Source organism: Centruroides vittatus, unplaced genomic scaffold, assembly GCF_030686945.1.
Source record: "Centruroides vittatus isolate TY-2023 unplaced genomic scaffold, ASM3068694v2 contig_986, whole genome shotgun sequence".
Lineage (NCBI taxonomy): Eukaryota > Metazoa > Arthropoda > Arachnida > Scorpiones > Buthidae > Centruroides > Centruroides vittatus.
The window spans coordinates 988,877-1,005,963 of NW_027122655.1; the positions used below are offsets into that span (position 1 = coordinate 988,877).

The following is a 17,087-nucleotide window of genomic DNA, read 5'->3' on the forward strand; positions in this document are numbered from 1 at the left end:
AATAAAAAGAAATAACAATTTTTACCGCTGTTTTGCTGAGTTTTCCTTCTGTGTTTTCACTTTGTTTTGTCACTATTGCACTCACTTTTTATTCACTTTTTCTGTATTTCAACTCACTTTTCTCACTTTTTCAAAGGGGAAATAGCACTCCTAGGCCTGATTATTTTATATTGCTGCTTCTTGTGTTTGTTCTGTGAAGTGTTCGTTATCCGAACATGTGACCGTTGTCCGAACATAAATCTTTCGCGAAAGTGTTCATTAACCGATCACCCACTGTAATAGACAATAAAGAACCTAATATTATTGTAAACCTGCTGAAGAGAGGCCTTTAGGTCCAAAACACAAAACAGTGTGTACAAGTGAAAATAAAGATATTTTCTTTTGACTTTTTGACTAAGATCTCCTCTGTTTGCTAATTGGAAACTACACCAGTGTAATAAGTCCTATTAATAAACAAGGTCAAAGTAGACAAGGAAACAAACAGAAATTGATAAGATTATGAGTATAGAGGTAAAAAGAATTAATCATTTTAGTATAAATTACATTTGATTTTGTAGGATATTAGTTGTTTTCTATATAAAAGTAGATAATTATATCTTGTCAAACTAAAACCAATAATTGAAAAATTTGTATTTAGAATTCATAAAAATATTTTGTCATTTGTCGACATTAATAAATAATAATTTTACTATTTTTAAAATGTATATTTTAAAATTTAATATGAAATTATAAAGTAATCAGACACTTAAATACCAAAATCTGCCAAAAACAGAAACTTGCATTAGTAAATGTTTTCTCCCATGTTAAACTGTCATTGAGCTTCCCTCAGTAAGGGGCTTATGACCACAGCCCTTGACACATACCACTGACTTCAATATTGTGGTCCATTTTGACCAAGTCTTCTTCATACATCATACCAACCACAAGGAATAATTCAAATATTTGGAACTGTTGGAGATTTATAAAGCAACTAGAAGAAATGTGGCAATTCAAAGAGGTGAACTCCTTTCCCCTGAATGGAAGACGTTCCATGACATTGTCTAATTTTTACATCTATCTCCTATGTTATCTAGCTTTACCATATAGATAGCAACCACAAATCAAAAGAAGTTCTAATTTTTGATTGTGTTGTTCCATCACGTTCCATTTTTTTTGAAATGTCTCTAGCCTGAAGACCATTTAACATGGAAGAAAATGTTTGCTACTAAGTTTTTTTTTCCACTTTTGTTCTTTGCTAAATTTTGATATTTAAGTGTCTGGTTACTTGACATGTATTCAGTTTTGTTGTAGAAAATGTACAATTTCAGCCATGAAATTGTGGAAAAGGGATTTTGTGATCAGTACAGTGAACACTCAATTCATTAGAAAGGTGATTTGTATGCAAATATCAGGAAGAAAACATCACAGGTGATGTGGTCGTGCAAAACGCATGCAGTCAGAGTGCACAGTGCAAGACTACAGTAAAAAAGATGACAAAAGGTGCTATTAAAGACTTTTGCTTCCAGTTCAAGTGAGTTTGTACGTGCAATATGACTAGAAGAAACCATCTGGATGACTTTACACATGGTAGAATGATCAGCAAGCTTGAGGGAGAGCATAGTGTGACAAGTGTAGCCCAAGAGTTTGAAATTAACAAAAGTGTCATTTCACGAGTTTGGAAAGCCTTCCAAACTTCAGCTGTAGGAAAGGTTGGTGGTGGTCATCAAGAAAAACAATGCCAATGGATGACTGATATATTTTTGCCTTGTTTTGCCTGCAGGAAAAAAGAGGGATTGATACCAGTCAGCAGGCAACATTGCTCAGAAGCAGTGTATGGCAACAAGACAAAAAGTATTGTGGTTTAATGTGGCCAGATTCCTTCATAAAGGTGGCCTATTCACCTGCTGTCTGGAATGCTGCATCCCATTGACAGTTGCCCATTGGTGGCACCATTTAGACTGGTGTAAAGAACTGGACATCTCATCAATGGAGTCATATCGTCTTTACAGATAAGTCGTTTCAGTATCACAAGTGATTCTCAATGCTCATTGATATGGAGAGAGGTAGGGACACTGTTTTATCCCATTAACATCATGGAAAGAGACCATTATGGTAGTCCTGGGGTGATTGTTTGGTGAGGCATCATAATGAATGGGTGGACTGAGCTCCAAATTTTCGATGGAAGTACTGTTACCGGATCACTATTGTCAGCAAGTGGGGAGGGGCACAATTTTGTTCACTCTCTTTGAAGCTTAATAACTTCTGTGCTTTTTTTCAGAAATTTCTGAAATTTTGCAGGGAGGTTTGTTTATTAGGGGGACTGATGCTATTAAATTCTGATGATTAAAGGTGGTGGGGAGTTGTCCTATCTTGAATAGGATCAGATTTAATGATGATTTTACTTGTAATTAGCATTTATAATTTTTTATAAAATCATCCCTACCCTCAAAATTAAGCTTTTTGCCATTTTATAATAGTTAAAAATATAAAAAGTTTTAAAATAAAATATCGTAACGGATAGCATCCCACACAGTTTTAAATGTTGTTGAGAAAGTTAAGCAACTTAGTGCTGGATTTTTTTGTTAATTACCAGATTATTGAACTGAATGCATTATTAATTGTCATTTTAGGAAGATTTAACATTCTGCTTTCTTTACACATAGTTCTTAATTGTAAATTTATTGTTTTAAACAACATTGCAAAATATATTTGTCACAATTTTATGGGGTGACTTTGGCAGCCTGTTGTCTGCATAAATTTATAGTGAACTCCATGTCACAATGTTACCTTGTGGCAGCTGCTAGTAGGAAAGCATAAGTGAAAATGAAAATCATTTGTTAGAAATACTAACTTTTATTAATTATTGCATAACACAATTTTTAATCCTTCAATAAACTCATATATTTAGCTTTAACTGGATTATTGTAAATATTTAGACAAAAAAAACTATTCCAGTGACAATTTTTTAAATTTTATCTAACATGTTCAACTATTTGTGTAGCCATCATCAGGATGAAACACTTTGAATAGAATTCTTTAACATTTAAATATTACATTATAAACAGTAATTATTTAAATACATAAAATTGGTAAATTGAGAATAGCAGTAAATGTGTACAACACTGCCAAAAGTGTACAGAATAAAATAAATAAAAATAAATAAATTTAAAAATAAAATAAAAAAGTAAAGTAAATAAATGCATAAATGAGATATTTGCTTTAGTCTATGGCAGTGATTCTCAACCACTGTACCATGAGATTTTTGAAGTGTGCTGCCACTGCGAATACATAAGCGATGTCAAACAAGTAGTTTAATCAGTTCTACCTTCCTAGAGCATGTTAGGAAATTGTAACCGACGTTACCAGTAACTGCCAGTAGTTACCAAGGTGTTTAGAAAATGTGACCTAAATAACCAATTGCGTTTAAAAATCACTGTTATGATGTCACTGGTTGTCTTGCGGTACATACCGAAGTAACTGTGTGCCGCCAAATTTTTGAATTATTAAAAGTGTACCATGATGAAAAAAGGTTGAAGCACTGTCTTAGACTAAAGCAAATATCTCATTTATACATTTATTTACTTCACTTTCATTTTTTTATTTTAATCTGTATACTTTTGTCAGTGTTGTACACATTTACTGCTATTCTCAATTTCCCAATTTTTATGTATTTAAATAATTCTTGTTTAGAACATAATATTTAAATGTTAAAGAATTTAGTCAGGATCAAACACTTTGAATAACACTGATAGTTGAAAGCATTAGATAAAATTAAAAAATTATTGCTGGAATACGTTTTATTTGTCTTTAAGTACCTTTAATACACACTAAATCTTGATTTTTATTTATTACCAGAAACATAAAACTAAAACTTGAGTAATAAATAAAAATTAATTGTATTTATAGATAAGCAAGAGAGTTATTTTAACTTAAGCACTTTTAACACACAGTGTTTTACAATCCAAGAAAGTATAACATACTTCATACACCATTCAGTTTCCTGATTTTTCTGGAAAAACATCAATAGTGGAAAATATCGTGTCCTATACTTTCCGGCTTTAGTATCTGGTAATATCACTGTACGGACTGGTATATTACCTACAAATAAATTTTGAAATGGATATAAACCTTGACATAATTAAAAGAAGTCCTTCCAGAGTTCCCCTGAACAAATGTCAGTTCCCTCTTGCAATCACAAAGTAACCCTGGCTTACAATGTTACTTCTTAAAGTATCTTTATTAACATAAGGTAAACAAAAATAAATTCTGTAAAATGAAAATTCATAATAAAATGTGTATTCAAGGACAAAGTAGATGATATTCAATAATAATGGTGATTATTATGTCATTATTATTTATAATTGTAATAAATTTTACAAAAACTAATTCCAAAGTAAATTTTGTTGTTGGTTGTGCTTTTGTCGTCATTAAATGTAATTTTGACTTTTTCAGAAGCTTGCAACATAAGAGAGAGTGCTTTAATGTAGGATTTTAATTTTAATACAGTTAACTCTGTAACCTTTATATGAAGTAATTTGAGCTTTATTGCATTTTTTATCATTGTTCTCATACTTCATCTACTTATAACCTACTTATTTTGCATATACACCAGCAGTTTCTTATATATATACCGTATATCTCGGCAGATAAGACGATAGTTGAATCATAAAAAATAAGGCCCCGAAAATCCGGGGTCATCTTATAAGACAGATACAAAAAAATTTGATTGAAATTTATATAAATTAAAACCATTATAAAAAAGCTGACAAACTGTAATTATTTACTAATAGAGTAGGGTATGTGCACAAAATAGAATAGCCTATACGACGTTTTTGTGAATAGTCAAGATCATTACAATCGCAAGGCAGTGCTGCCAGATGCAAGAAAATAAATTTGTTTATTTGAAAAATTACAAATAGGACATAATTCCGTATACGCTATACCAGGGGTCCCCAACCTTTTTGTACCTAAGAGCACAATCTAGAATACCGGCCAGATGGTGAGCACCATTTATTTTTTCAAGGTGAATTTATACTTGGACATAGTTAATAATACATACACATAATGTACAGAAAACATTTAATTCCAAAAATGTAATAAAACATACACAAGACTATTAACAATAATTTTTACAACACAAGTAATTACTAAACAATGCATACAAAATCTACAGAGTATAAAAATTCTTTATAAAAAATATAAATCTGAAAGTAAATGTGATTTTTGGCATTGCATTTCATTGGCCATTGATTCGTAATTAGGAGAGTATGATGATATTCCTGCTCGTAAGCAATCGTCAAGGTGTTCATCTGTAAGTCGTGATCTGTACTTTGATTTTATGATATTCAGAACGGACCAGTTTATTTCATTTCAGGTATGGGAATTTGGTTGGTGAAGATTTGGCGGAGGGGAAAAAGAGATCAGTCGCATTTCGCTTTGTGCTTTTATCTGTGTTGGATGCCATTTCTACTTTTGAGTGGTTAATCATTAAAAATGAAAAAACTTTTACATAGCATTTTATTGAAAACCGAAATATTTTTATTTTTATCGTGGTCGCACAGCGGCGGGCACACGTAAAACGATCGGCGGGTGCTATGGTGCCCGCGGGCATAGGGTTGGGGACCACTGCGCTATACAGTATTGTTATTCAGATGATGATTGCTGATCTAAACTAAATTCATAGGCCGTTGATAGTTTGAGGTCATCTTATAGGACAGATATAGGCTAAAACTATAAAACTTCAACGAAAATTTATACCTCGTCTTATCCGTCGAGATATACGGTATATATTCTGGTTTAACAGATTTCTGTTTCAAACAGTTTTTTTTTTAACACAGAAAATTGCTCCATCTTGAATTTTTTCCACTTCAGGTTTTGTTTCAGATAGGTTTTACTGTAATTGTTTAATAACCACTGTTTGTTGCATTATATAAAACTTTGTAATTTTCAATTTTCAATCAAACTGCTATAAAAGAGTAAATGATAGTTTGGTTGATTGATTTTATGAACTATAAAAGTCTAAAGATCTTCCTTAATGCTTGCAATGTGAAAAGAGTTAAAAATAAATATTATAAAAATAAACATTAGTAATAAATAAGTTACCTTTTGTAATGCATCTTGTGATCTACCAACTTACAAATTAGTTGCTTTCAAGGCTGTTATAAAAAGAGCCCTTTCCTACTGTTCCATTTGCCTTTTGTAATGTGTGCAAATTTTGAGAATTATTTTCATTGCATGGTTTTAAGTTGCAATTATTTTTAGTTGTTTATTTTTGTTTTTGCATGTTATAAATATTTAACTTAAAAGGACAAGCACATAGCAGATGTCAGATTGCAGTTAGATGAACAAGTTGATCAGCTGAAAGATAGATTGCAAAAAAAGTTAGAAATTGCTCAAGCAAATCGTGATGCTATACAGAAAGAACTTCAGGAAAAACTCCACGAACATGTAAGTATTTTGACTGATAATTTAGAAATTTTGTTTGCATGTTTATGGGCTTTGCATGTTGCACATTTTTAAAATAAGGATAAGCACATAGCCGAAATAAGGAGTAACATGGAAGAACAGGTAGATCAGTTAAAAGATAGAGTTCAGAGAAAGTTAGAAATTGCTGAAGAAAAGCGCAGCAATATGCAAAAAGAGATTCAAAAGAAAATTCGAGAACATGTAAGTATTATTAAATAGATGCTTTTTAATTATAAATGGGAGTGTAAGTGTACTAATGTAGTAGTTTATTGACAAGGATCTAAACATTAATCATCTGCTAATGTTTTATTATTTTACTATATTAAACTCACTATACAATGACCAATAGATACCAATAGAGGTCTCTGCCATTCTTTGATAATCATAATGCTGTTTCACTGTCAACATATCAGTTGTGAAAATGGTCATAAACTCAGAGCAATCTTTCAAACAATGAATTTGCAAACATAAAAGTAAAAGCAAACTACTTTCTTGATGAAAATATATCTTGTAATTTTGATTTAAAAATTTTTTAAAAATAATATCTATTATGCATAAAAGTGAAAGTACTATGACTAAATATAAGTTTGGTAATGAATTAAATGATAAAAATTAAATATGAAAAACCATAAAAAAATTATGACAGATTTCAACAATAAAGTGCATGTGAATTAATATCTAGTAATAGTCATTTGATTGATTTTTTCCCCCCTCCCCTTTTTTTCTTTCTGATTTGAACAATAGCAGCTTGTTCAATATAATAAATATTATAATAATAGTTTGTCAACTCTGAAAATAATCACATGGCTGAAATATATAAAAATTTGATTATCTTTTCTGAGAATTTTAATGTATTTAATCTATTTGATGATTTTGAAACACTAAATTGAATTTCTTTTTGATACTTTATTTTTTCTGAAATTATCTTTGAACAATATTGACTAATAACATTTTTGAAATTTGATTCATAGACAATAATATTTACATTATAATGTATGAGAAAATGTGTTCTTTTAAAGAATTATTAATGTTAAATTTTTTTAACTTTTGCTGCCCTGTGGGTACTAAAATGGCCTTTTTTTTCCATACATACTATGGGATGACCAGACCCACAACATAGATAACTGGACAGTGAGGGATGGGTTTGACAAATTGGGAGTGGACCATGTACAAAAATTTTATGGGATTGTTCTGAAGTCGTCGTCATACTATATGGGCCCTACATTGAAGTCATGACTTTGCTAAAACTTTCAGACTCTCTTTGCAATGTGTCAACTTGGAGATATTATAAAGCTGTTATTTTGTTTAGAAATAAGTTTGTTACAATGACTGAATATTTTAGTTAATCACACAGTTTTATGAAATATTTTAGTTACAATGACTGAATATATCAAGCATGTAGAGAACAATTATATTTGTATACACAAAGTTTGTATTTATTGATAATTAAAAATAATTTAATATATATTAATTTTTTTTTACCAATATTACAATTTTGGTACAAAATACTGAAATATATTTATTTAGAAATCAAAATATTTGCAGTTTCCTTTGTGAATTTATAATTAATAATAATATAAATAAACTGCAGGTAAACAGCATGTGTCCAGTGAGAACCTCACAGGTTTTATAAAACAGAATTCCTCAATGTGTAGCCCAAATGTAGTAGCCTAGAGCCCAGAAATATCTCAATCTGCTACTTATTGCCCAATCTTGCAATCCCAAAACACCTATTTCAGATGATTTATTCTGTTTGGGAAGGACTTTAAAATGTGGAATAATCTATTGCTTTTAGCCCTTAATATTGTTTAACATGTAGTCTAGATCAAATAGACACATATACATACAGGCTTATCACATCAGTGAAGATTAAATTACAAAATCTTTAATGATTATTTGACACCTGTTAATTGGGCTCAGACTGACAATGCTGGCAGATATGCATGCACGCACCCCAAGATAACTTGAGCAGTGCCAACTTTAATGTTATGTAATGTACTGTACACGTACATGCATGAATAAACTTGGATAATGAAAAATAATCTAAAGAAAACCATAATTGTATAGAATAACAGTTATTTTTCGTATTTACACCTAATTTGAATAAATTTTGTAACTTGTTGTTAGCAGACTTATTGTGTGTGTATTGAAATACATTGTTGAATTTGTGTGTGTATATGTGTATATATGTATAATATATATATAATGTTAGTCAAAACCCGTTTTTAGTTAGATCATGTTTTAACTAGTTGAAACTAGTTTATACTGGATGTCTTTGTTAAAACCTGTTTGAGTCAAAACTAGTTTTAACTAGACAAAATTCATTTTTGACTAGCAGTAAATTCTAGTTTTAACTAGACAAAACCCGTTTTGTCTAGTTAATTTACTGCTGTACATGTTTTGATTTTAGATAAAACTAGTTTTAACTTTTAACATTAGTTAAAACTAATTTTAGCTACATAAATATGTTTGGGGGAAATAAAGTTATGTATAGTGATTCGGGGGAAGATGCCTAACATTTTGCTTATAAAGGAAATTATAGTGATAATTTGGGTTTTGGAGACCTCTAACAAAAATATATTCTTGAGCATTTTTCAAATAAAACTTTGGAGTATATGAAAAATAATTGTATATTGTGTTTGCAATAACGACTTTTTTTACTGTCTGGCATTTTAGGCATTCGACCCTAAGTATCCGGGTGAGATGCCAAATGCCATTAGGGTAAGATGATAAATATTTGAAAATTAATTTTATGCAATTATATCTTAACCAAATTTAATTTATTGCATATGTAGTACAAAGTACTTCATAGTAAGTATAACAACACAGTATAAGTATTGTTAAGTTTCTGCCCGTTCTAACATGCTCTATAGCTAGCTGAAAGCTTTTTTCAGTCTAAAAACCTTTCTGAGAAGTCCTTATATAATTTCCATGCATATCCTGCAATAAAACGAGAAAACAAAAATTTATTAAAAATAGGCATGTTACCCCATGAAAAATGTGGATCTTTTCCATTTGTCAGGGTAAGATGCCTACGTTGTACGTGTTCTAGCATGTCTGATCGGGATTGGCGGTAGCTCACAATGGAAACTTTAGAACCTTAACTACATCACACATTAATTCTGCAATTTTTAATAAATTCTATTTTAACTTTTAGTTTTAAAATGATTTTAGAAACGACCAACAACTGCCGAATTATTGGGCTAGCAAATGGCTGTAGTAATATTAATAATTTAAGTTAATTTGGTACTAGAGTTAGGCGTTAGGTGCCATCTCTTGCTAAATTTAATAATTAGAATTTTAATTAAATAATTTAAACAAATTTAGGCTTAACTGGAAGAAAAGAATCGGCCCGAAGCGGGATTCGAACCCGCAACTTCTGCTATCCGTGCAGACACGTTACCAGTTACGCTACCCGGACCCCGTTCCGATCCTCCCCGATTCTAGAAACATTTCACAACAAAAACTTCGTTCTTATCTTGCTTTTATTCTTCTCAGATGTAGAAAATGGGGTAATGGTAGCCAACTACAGCTTTCCGCACTCAATATTGGCACAATGATTCATCATACAAACACATGACAATATCTGACGTCACCGTTTGAAAATATCAAAAAGTAGGCATCTTTCTCGCTTACCATTTTACTCCAAATCACTCTATATGTTGCAGTCAAAACCAGTTATTAGTTAGGATGCGTTTTAACTAGTTGATACTGGATGTCTTTGTTAAAACCAGTTTTAACTAGACAAAACAGGTTTTAACAAAGACATCTAGTATAAACTAGTTTCAACTAGTTAAAACGGGTTTTGACTGTCACACACACACACACACACACAATATTAATATATATTAATACTGTTTTAATCAGTCATTGTGTACTAATCATTGTGTACTGATGCAAAAAAAGGTAAAATTGTTAATCCAAATGAACAACAAACAAATTGTAAAATTGTTTTTGATTAATTCCTTACATGAGGCCAAACAAGAAAGTCTCTACACAGTTATGTTCCAATAATAATTTCTGCTTTCTGTTGGATGGTTTTTTTCAAGAAAAGCCTGCATTAAGAGGTTAAGATTGCATGTTAATGAACATCAATAACAACCTTCATGAATTGTTCCTACAATTAGATCAGGAAAGTGAAACAATGGTCTGCTTAAGATTGTAGGATTAATAGGATGAGGCACTGGGCAATCTGCCAAGGAAAGTTCCTCTTGGAAGGACTTTCTTTGGGAAACTGACCCCTCTTTAGGTGCTAGACATGTGAAGAAAATACATAGAATGCCACGAGGACAGCCCATTATCAGGTATGAACCCGTAACCCTGTGTTTTTCAACCTTTTTTTTTTTTTTTTATCTCATGGCACATTTGAACCTACAATTAAATTTCTGCAGAAAAATGACATGATTTAAAGTTGTGTTTGTAAACATTCTATTGCCATATTACTTGCCACTTAACCTAATTCTTTTTGTCTATATTTTTTGGGAATTAAATAAAAAAATATTGTTGTTCCTTAAAATAGCAGTATGTTACAACAATTGTTATTTAAATTAATAATTTTATTTACATAAGAAAAACAATTAACATTAAATCTTAATTTGCATTTAAAAGTGACATAACTGCCTTTAGAAATCTGCCCAATGCCCTGCTATTTCTAAGTTAAAATAATTAAATTGGATAATTATAGATCAATTTTCGATTTAAAGAAAATTTCATTTTAAATGAATTAACTCAATGTTATGCATATATAATTTTGCATATTAATATATTTATTTTACTACATTATTTTACTATATGTATATGTTTATTTGTTATAACAATTTAAATTGATTATATGAATTTTTCAGAGATTTTAATTTTGACATGTACATTTAATTGTTCTTTGGGCTTCTTTGGAAAATAATTTATTTAATAACCTTCAAAAATTTTTGCAGCACATAAGTTGAAAATCACTGCCATACCCAATTACAGTAGAGAGTCATTAATCCGAATCAATTGGGGACTGGGGTTGTTTGGATTAGTGATTTGTTCGGATAACTGATTATGTACGAAAAAATATATTAACCTGTCCAATGTTCAAATTTTTCTTCGTCGCATGTCGCTTCGTGTTGAATTTTCGTCGATTTTAAGCCTAAAATTTTTATAATAATTGAGGCTATTGTATCGTTAAAAATTATTTCTTTATTTTGTACAAACAAAATAAATATATTGAAGAATATAAAAACATGAAAATTATACTTTAGAAGTAAATCTAGTATCAAAAATGTTTGATTCAGTACGACACAGTCTGACTGAAAATCGTTCAGATAACCGGCGATTCGGATTAATGACTCTCTACTGTACCAGTGTTCAATGGCTTTATTAGGCCACTGTTGAATATGTATGGTCTGCCTGCTTACGACTTGCATGCAGTTTGGCCCACTAGTTGAGAAGTTTGGGTGCCACTAGTTTAAAGACACTGCAAGTGTCAAATGTTTTTATTAATGTATAAAATTATAAATATATCTGAAGGTATATACAAATAAATAGACAATAATTTTTTTGAAGTCAGATGTTTTTCCTGAATTTATCAGTAAAAAGTATCAAATTACTGGTATATTTACAGAGACTTTTTTTTTTAACCAATTACAGGTACAGATAAGGGATTGCATTACTGGTAATGCAATCCCTTATCTGTATATGTAATCCCTAATGATGTTCGGTTATCTGACAATTTTAACTTGCAGTTAAAGGAAAAAGCTTGTTTGATAGATTTATCTAAACTTAACGACCTTTAGAAAACATGAATATATCTGCAGTTTTTAAAAGCTTTTTCATGTCATCACAATTTTTCCCCAAATAACAGATATACACGTGCCTCTCCTTTAGTTCTCTTCTGTTTGTCTTTCACACAAGAAAATTGTAATTGATGTCATTATATGCTCTTGACTCCTTATAAATTAATAAAAAAAATAGAGCATGTAATATAGCAAAATAAAGCTAAAGGATTTCAGTAATTCAGATCTGTAGACTTTTGAGAGTGGTGTTGTGTGTGGCATGTAGCATACCTGGTGTCAGTCCTAAATCTCTTGTATTTGTCTCTATAGCTTGCCATTGTAAATTGACACTTATAGGTTACTCCACAGAAAAAAGTGAAATCAAGTCCAGGGAACATAATGGACACGGAACAAAACCACCCACATTGTTCTGTCAGTTGTCAGTGGCTCAGAGTTGTTTGACATCTGTCCAAAAAATGAGTTGGTGCATCATTCTCTTGATACTAAACCTGCTATGGTTGCTCTAGTAATCATAGTCAGGGTTCTATCAATAAGGGGCCAAAAACCCCACTAAGGGAAAAAGATTATTGTTGATTGTCAAATATTGAAGAATAAAATTATTCCATAATTTTTCATTTTCTTAGAAATGCTAAGAGATTGTAATACAAAATGATTGTCATATTAATAACATGAAGAACATGCTATGTTTGAATGATTTTAAAAGACATAACATGATGATAAATTAGTTCTACATTTTCAAATAAATAATCAAAATGTTAAACTATTTTAGTCAAAATTGCATTAGTTTCATAACAATGAACTAATTGCGTTAGTTCATTGTTATGAAACTAATTTTTTGTGGTTGTCGAATTTTAAGTTTAGTCTTTGATTTTACAATATTAAATTTAGTATATGTTGATTTTCATAATTTTTGTTTTTCTTTTTAGTGAAGATTCTTTCATTAAACTTATTCTGTTTTTTTTTATAGGAACGTCATGCAGAAGAAGTCCGACAAAACAAGGCTCAAAACATAAATGAAGAGGAGCCCATCCCTGCTTCTGGCTAAATAAACTGTTACCATTTTTTTTTTACTGCCATATAACTGGTATTCTACAAAAATTTTTATATTTAACAAATGGTCAAATTGATTAAAATTAATCCTTTTCATTTCCAAAGACTGTTTCAAAATTTCAACTATATTCAAAACTACATACTAAATTGCTCGTCACAAAAAAATCCAGTTATTTGGTAGTCTGCCAAAACAAACAACTAAATCTCAGTCGAGTTTCGAAGTGGGGTTCCAAGTTTTGCATTTTACTACTTGTTTCAATGTTGGTCTTTCTTCCCACATGTTTGATTTTAAAAACGTAGCTATGGGTGTTGTCTCTAAAATATGCAAATTACTATTCAAATAAATATATATTTGTATTTGCTTGTGGACCAATTGTGGGTTTGTCCACGTTTAAAGTTTGCCTTAATATAGTATTCTGCATGTGCAGTATTTTTTGTTTTGAAAATTTTGTTTTAGTTTTGTAACGTTCAAAAAAAGGTTCAAGTATTGCTATATATATACATACATATATATATATATATATAATATACTGTATTTTTCTACAGATTGCGATTCACTTTATGATGGACGCAGCCATTTATGTACGTCGTTTGTCATTGCATGATTGCTGCAATAAGAGCAACTTTTTTGTTTTTAATCAAAAAAATAGCTTTGAAATTAAAACTTGTAAAACTATTTAAATAAAAGCAATTTAAAAATGTGAAAATTTCAAATTTATTTAGAATGTATTTAAATTAATTTTGTATTCTGTCTGTTGGTCTATTTGTATCTGTATTCAGCAAAATGAATTGTGACTGATCTAATTAATGACATGTCAGTTTGAAATTAATTAAAAATTGCTTTAAAAATGGGATCATATAAAAGACCACCAATCTTTCCCTTTTTTCAGGATCCAGTGCAAATAGCCTGTATAAAGAGGAATCCACATTAATCTGCATTGAAGGTGTTTTGGGTTTCTCAAAACTAAAATCCTTTTTCTTTCTCTGATTTTTCTTTAGAATTACAATACACTTTTAATAAAACTGTTCCTAGTTTGTAAATAAAACACATTTTTTTCTAATATTTCACATCAAGTTTAGTAGAATAGATTGATAAATTTAGATACAGGGTTCCATGCACCTGAAAGTCAGGAAAAATCATGGATTTTCATTAGTGTTCAGAAAGTCATGGAAAGTGAAGAAATTGCCAAAAAGTCAAGGAATTCACCTCCTTGGCTGCCTTGATATTTTTTTTTTTTGCTGACAATATGTTTGACTAAGTGTAGCCATTTATAGGCAGCAAGAAGTAATATGGGGCAATATAAAAGAGAAGGGGATGCAAAATATTTTCAGGACCCAAAATTTCTTTCAAGCATACACAAAATTTACTCAGAAATTTACAAAGTACTATTTAAATTGTCAGTTTTTTGTATTTATCATTTTAATAATTTTGATTGCATAACAAAACAATGTTTTCCCCCAGCTTATTAATGAACTTTATTAAATGTATCCCTTAATATATTATAAACATTGACATACCACAGAGAAACTCATACATATATTACTGTAAAAAATTCTTACTAAGATTATTATTATGTCTGTTGGTATTAAACAGGTTTTAAATATAAAATTAAGAGTAACAAGCACTTTCAACAAATACAAGATTTGTTCATTGCTTGGAGGAGACAAAGATTTTGAAAATGTAATAATGTTCTAATAGAACGATTAAAAGCTATGACACATGATGCATTGTAAGCGTAGAAAAATGGTTAAACATTTTAAAATACATTTCAGAAGTGTGTAAATTAAGAAATTGTAAAAACATATGGAATAAATGTCATGTCATAACATTGTATGGACCATCTATATCAGATGATAAACGAAAGGCATACACTTAACATCACCAAATATCTCTATTTGGTGATGTTAAGTGTATGCCTTTCGTTTGAAAATGAAAATATAATTATGAATATATATAGCATATTAACGTGTTAAAGATTTGTATAGAGTGGTCTAAACCTCTCCAAATCAAGAGATGCTTTGTATGTTGTTGTATACAAAGACTCCCCCCATAAAGTCATGTTTGGACCTAGAATTCTTTACTTATTAGTTTAAGGTTGGCCCATAACAGTAATTATTTTCTAAGACATTTCTGGCAAGATCAACAGCAGCTCTGCAATTGTTGATTGCAGCCACCACAGAAGTAACAGTTAACATGGTTCAAAAACCATGCTAACTGTTACTTCTGTGGTGGTGTAAAAAAGGATTAAAAGATAGACTCACAAATAGTTTTTTGTAAATAGTCTAAACTTCAAGTATGAATAAATATTGTCACGAGTAAACTAATTTGTGAATTCATTCACTCAAACCACACATGCCTAGACTGACTCATCTTAAAAAAACATTTTTTAAAACTCAAAACAGCAGTAAATTTGGAGCAAACAAGTATTTTCACTCGATTTGTGCAATTCTGAAATTTAATGTGTTACAGCCAGGCTTGTCTTTGGTACGTGCAAAGCCCTGGGCCAAGAAAAGCTCTTGAAGGTCCCCTTAAGGAATTCGTAATGGAGGGTTAATGTTCATAAATTTTTTCAATTAGCTTTCTCTGCTGAACGTATCGTTATATTTTGCCTGGCCCATCTTTAGGCCCACACCTAAAGATGGACCAGGTTACAGCAGCATCTATGAATCATAACAAAAACTTCCATAATTATAATGAGAATTGTTTTATCATTATAAGTAAACTAATTATTAAAAATAATTTTATACATATGATATAATTTTGTATAAATATAAACTGGTTTGTCAACCACTAACCTTACCCAATGCAGGCTGGATGGCCACGCTATCCCCTAAAATGGACACAGTGCACACACTGACTACACGAAAGGAAAGTCTGCCATGAAAAAACATCACCCTTATATAGGGGTGTCGCGTATTCTGCTTTGTCGACACGAAAGTTTCCAATAAACAAATACTTAACTGTTAATATTGTAATTTTAAAAAATTTTTAATCCTCAACCAAAATAAAAATTTTCTTATTAAACGTGGAAGTACCGTTTTAAGAATCTTAAATCGCAAAGAGATTTGTTTGATTCTGATTAATTGTCCCATCACTAAATACTACAGAGAAGTTTTTGTGGGCCAAGATGAAGTAAGAAGAGCAGCCAGGATCTACAAGCAAATGTTTGAATAAAAGCTCAGCTTTATCAAAATAAATGCCACCACTCATTCTTAAAAATGGCACATTATACAGTTTTAAAGTCCAGATTTAGCTCCTAGCAATTTCTGGTTTTACCCAAAACTAAAATCACTATCAAAAGGGGGAAATTCAGACTGTGGACAAAATTAAGGAAAATGCAATGAGGCAGCCAATGGCAATTCCAAAAGAAGACTGTAGACTGTTTTGAAGCAAATGGGGAAAATGTGAAAAGTGTGTAGGGAAAATACTTTGAGGTGGACTAAAATACAATATCCTATATAAATGTACTTTGTCTCAAAAGTATGTTTATATAGGATAAAAAAAATTGTGGCTGGATACTTTTTACTGACAAATCTTGTATAGTACAGTAGAACCTTGATTATCTGGATTGTTCAAAATAAACAAAAATTTTACAAATTTGCTGATTTGCACTTGGCAATTGCGACACTGTTTATGTATGTGATGGAATGTATAACTGTTTTTGTCCCAACAACATCTCACCCGGCACAGTGGTGCTAAACTTTTTAATACATTTTGTGTCGTAATAAAAATATAACTTTACATACATATAAATAATTTATATTCAAATTACATCATTTCTGTGGCCAAGGGCGGTGTAAGGCATCGGCCACATGGGC

The 17,087-nt window shown here is 30.6% G+C and overlaps 1 protein-coding gene across 10 annotated transcripts in view; it reads left to right on the forward strand.

Moving 5' to 3' along the window:
- Window positions 1-13,975, forward strand: part of LOC136985997 (stathmin-4-like) — a 49,808-nt gene extending 35,833 nt beyond the window's left edge. For 8 of the 10 annotated variants that reach the window (XM_067283439.1, XM_067283435.1, XM_067283436.1 and 5 more), the window contains 3 exons: window positions 6,286-6,426; window positions 6,505-6,645; window positions 13,186-13,975. In XM_067283439.1, the coding sequence (XP_067139540.1) occupies window positions 6,286-6,426; window positions 6,505-6,645; window positions 13,186-13,263 (360 nt within the window). In that variant the 3' untranslated portion in view covers window positions 13,264-13,975. The remainder of the gene's footprint in view (window positions 1-6,285; window positions 6,427-6,504; window positions 6,646-13,185) is intronic. The other 2 variants (XM_067283434.1, XM_067283443.1) reach the window with 2 other exon arrangements.
- Window positions 13,976-17,087: the final 3,112 nt, after the last annotated feature.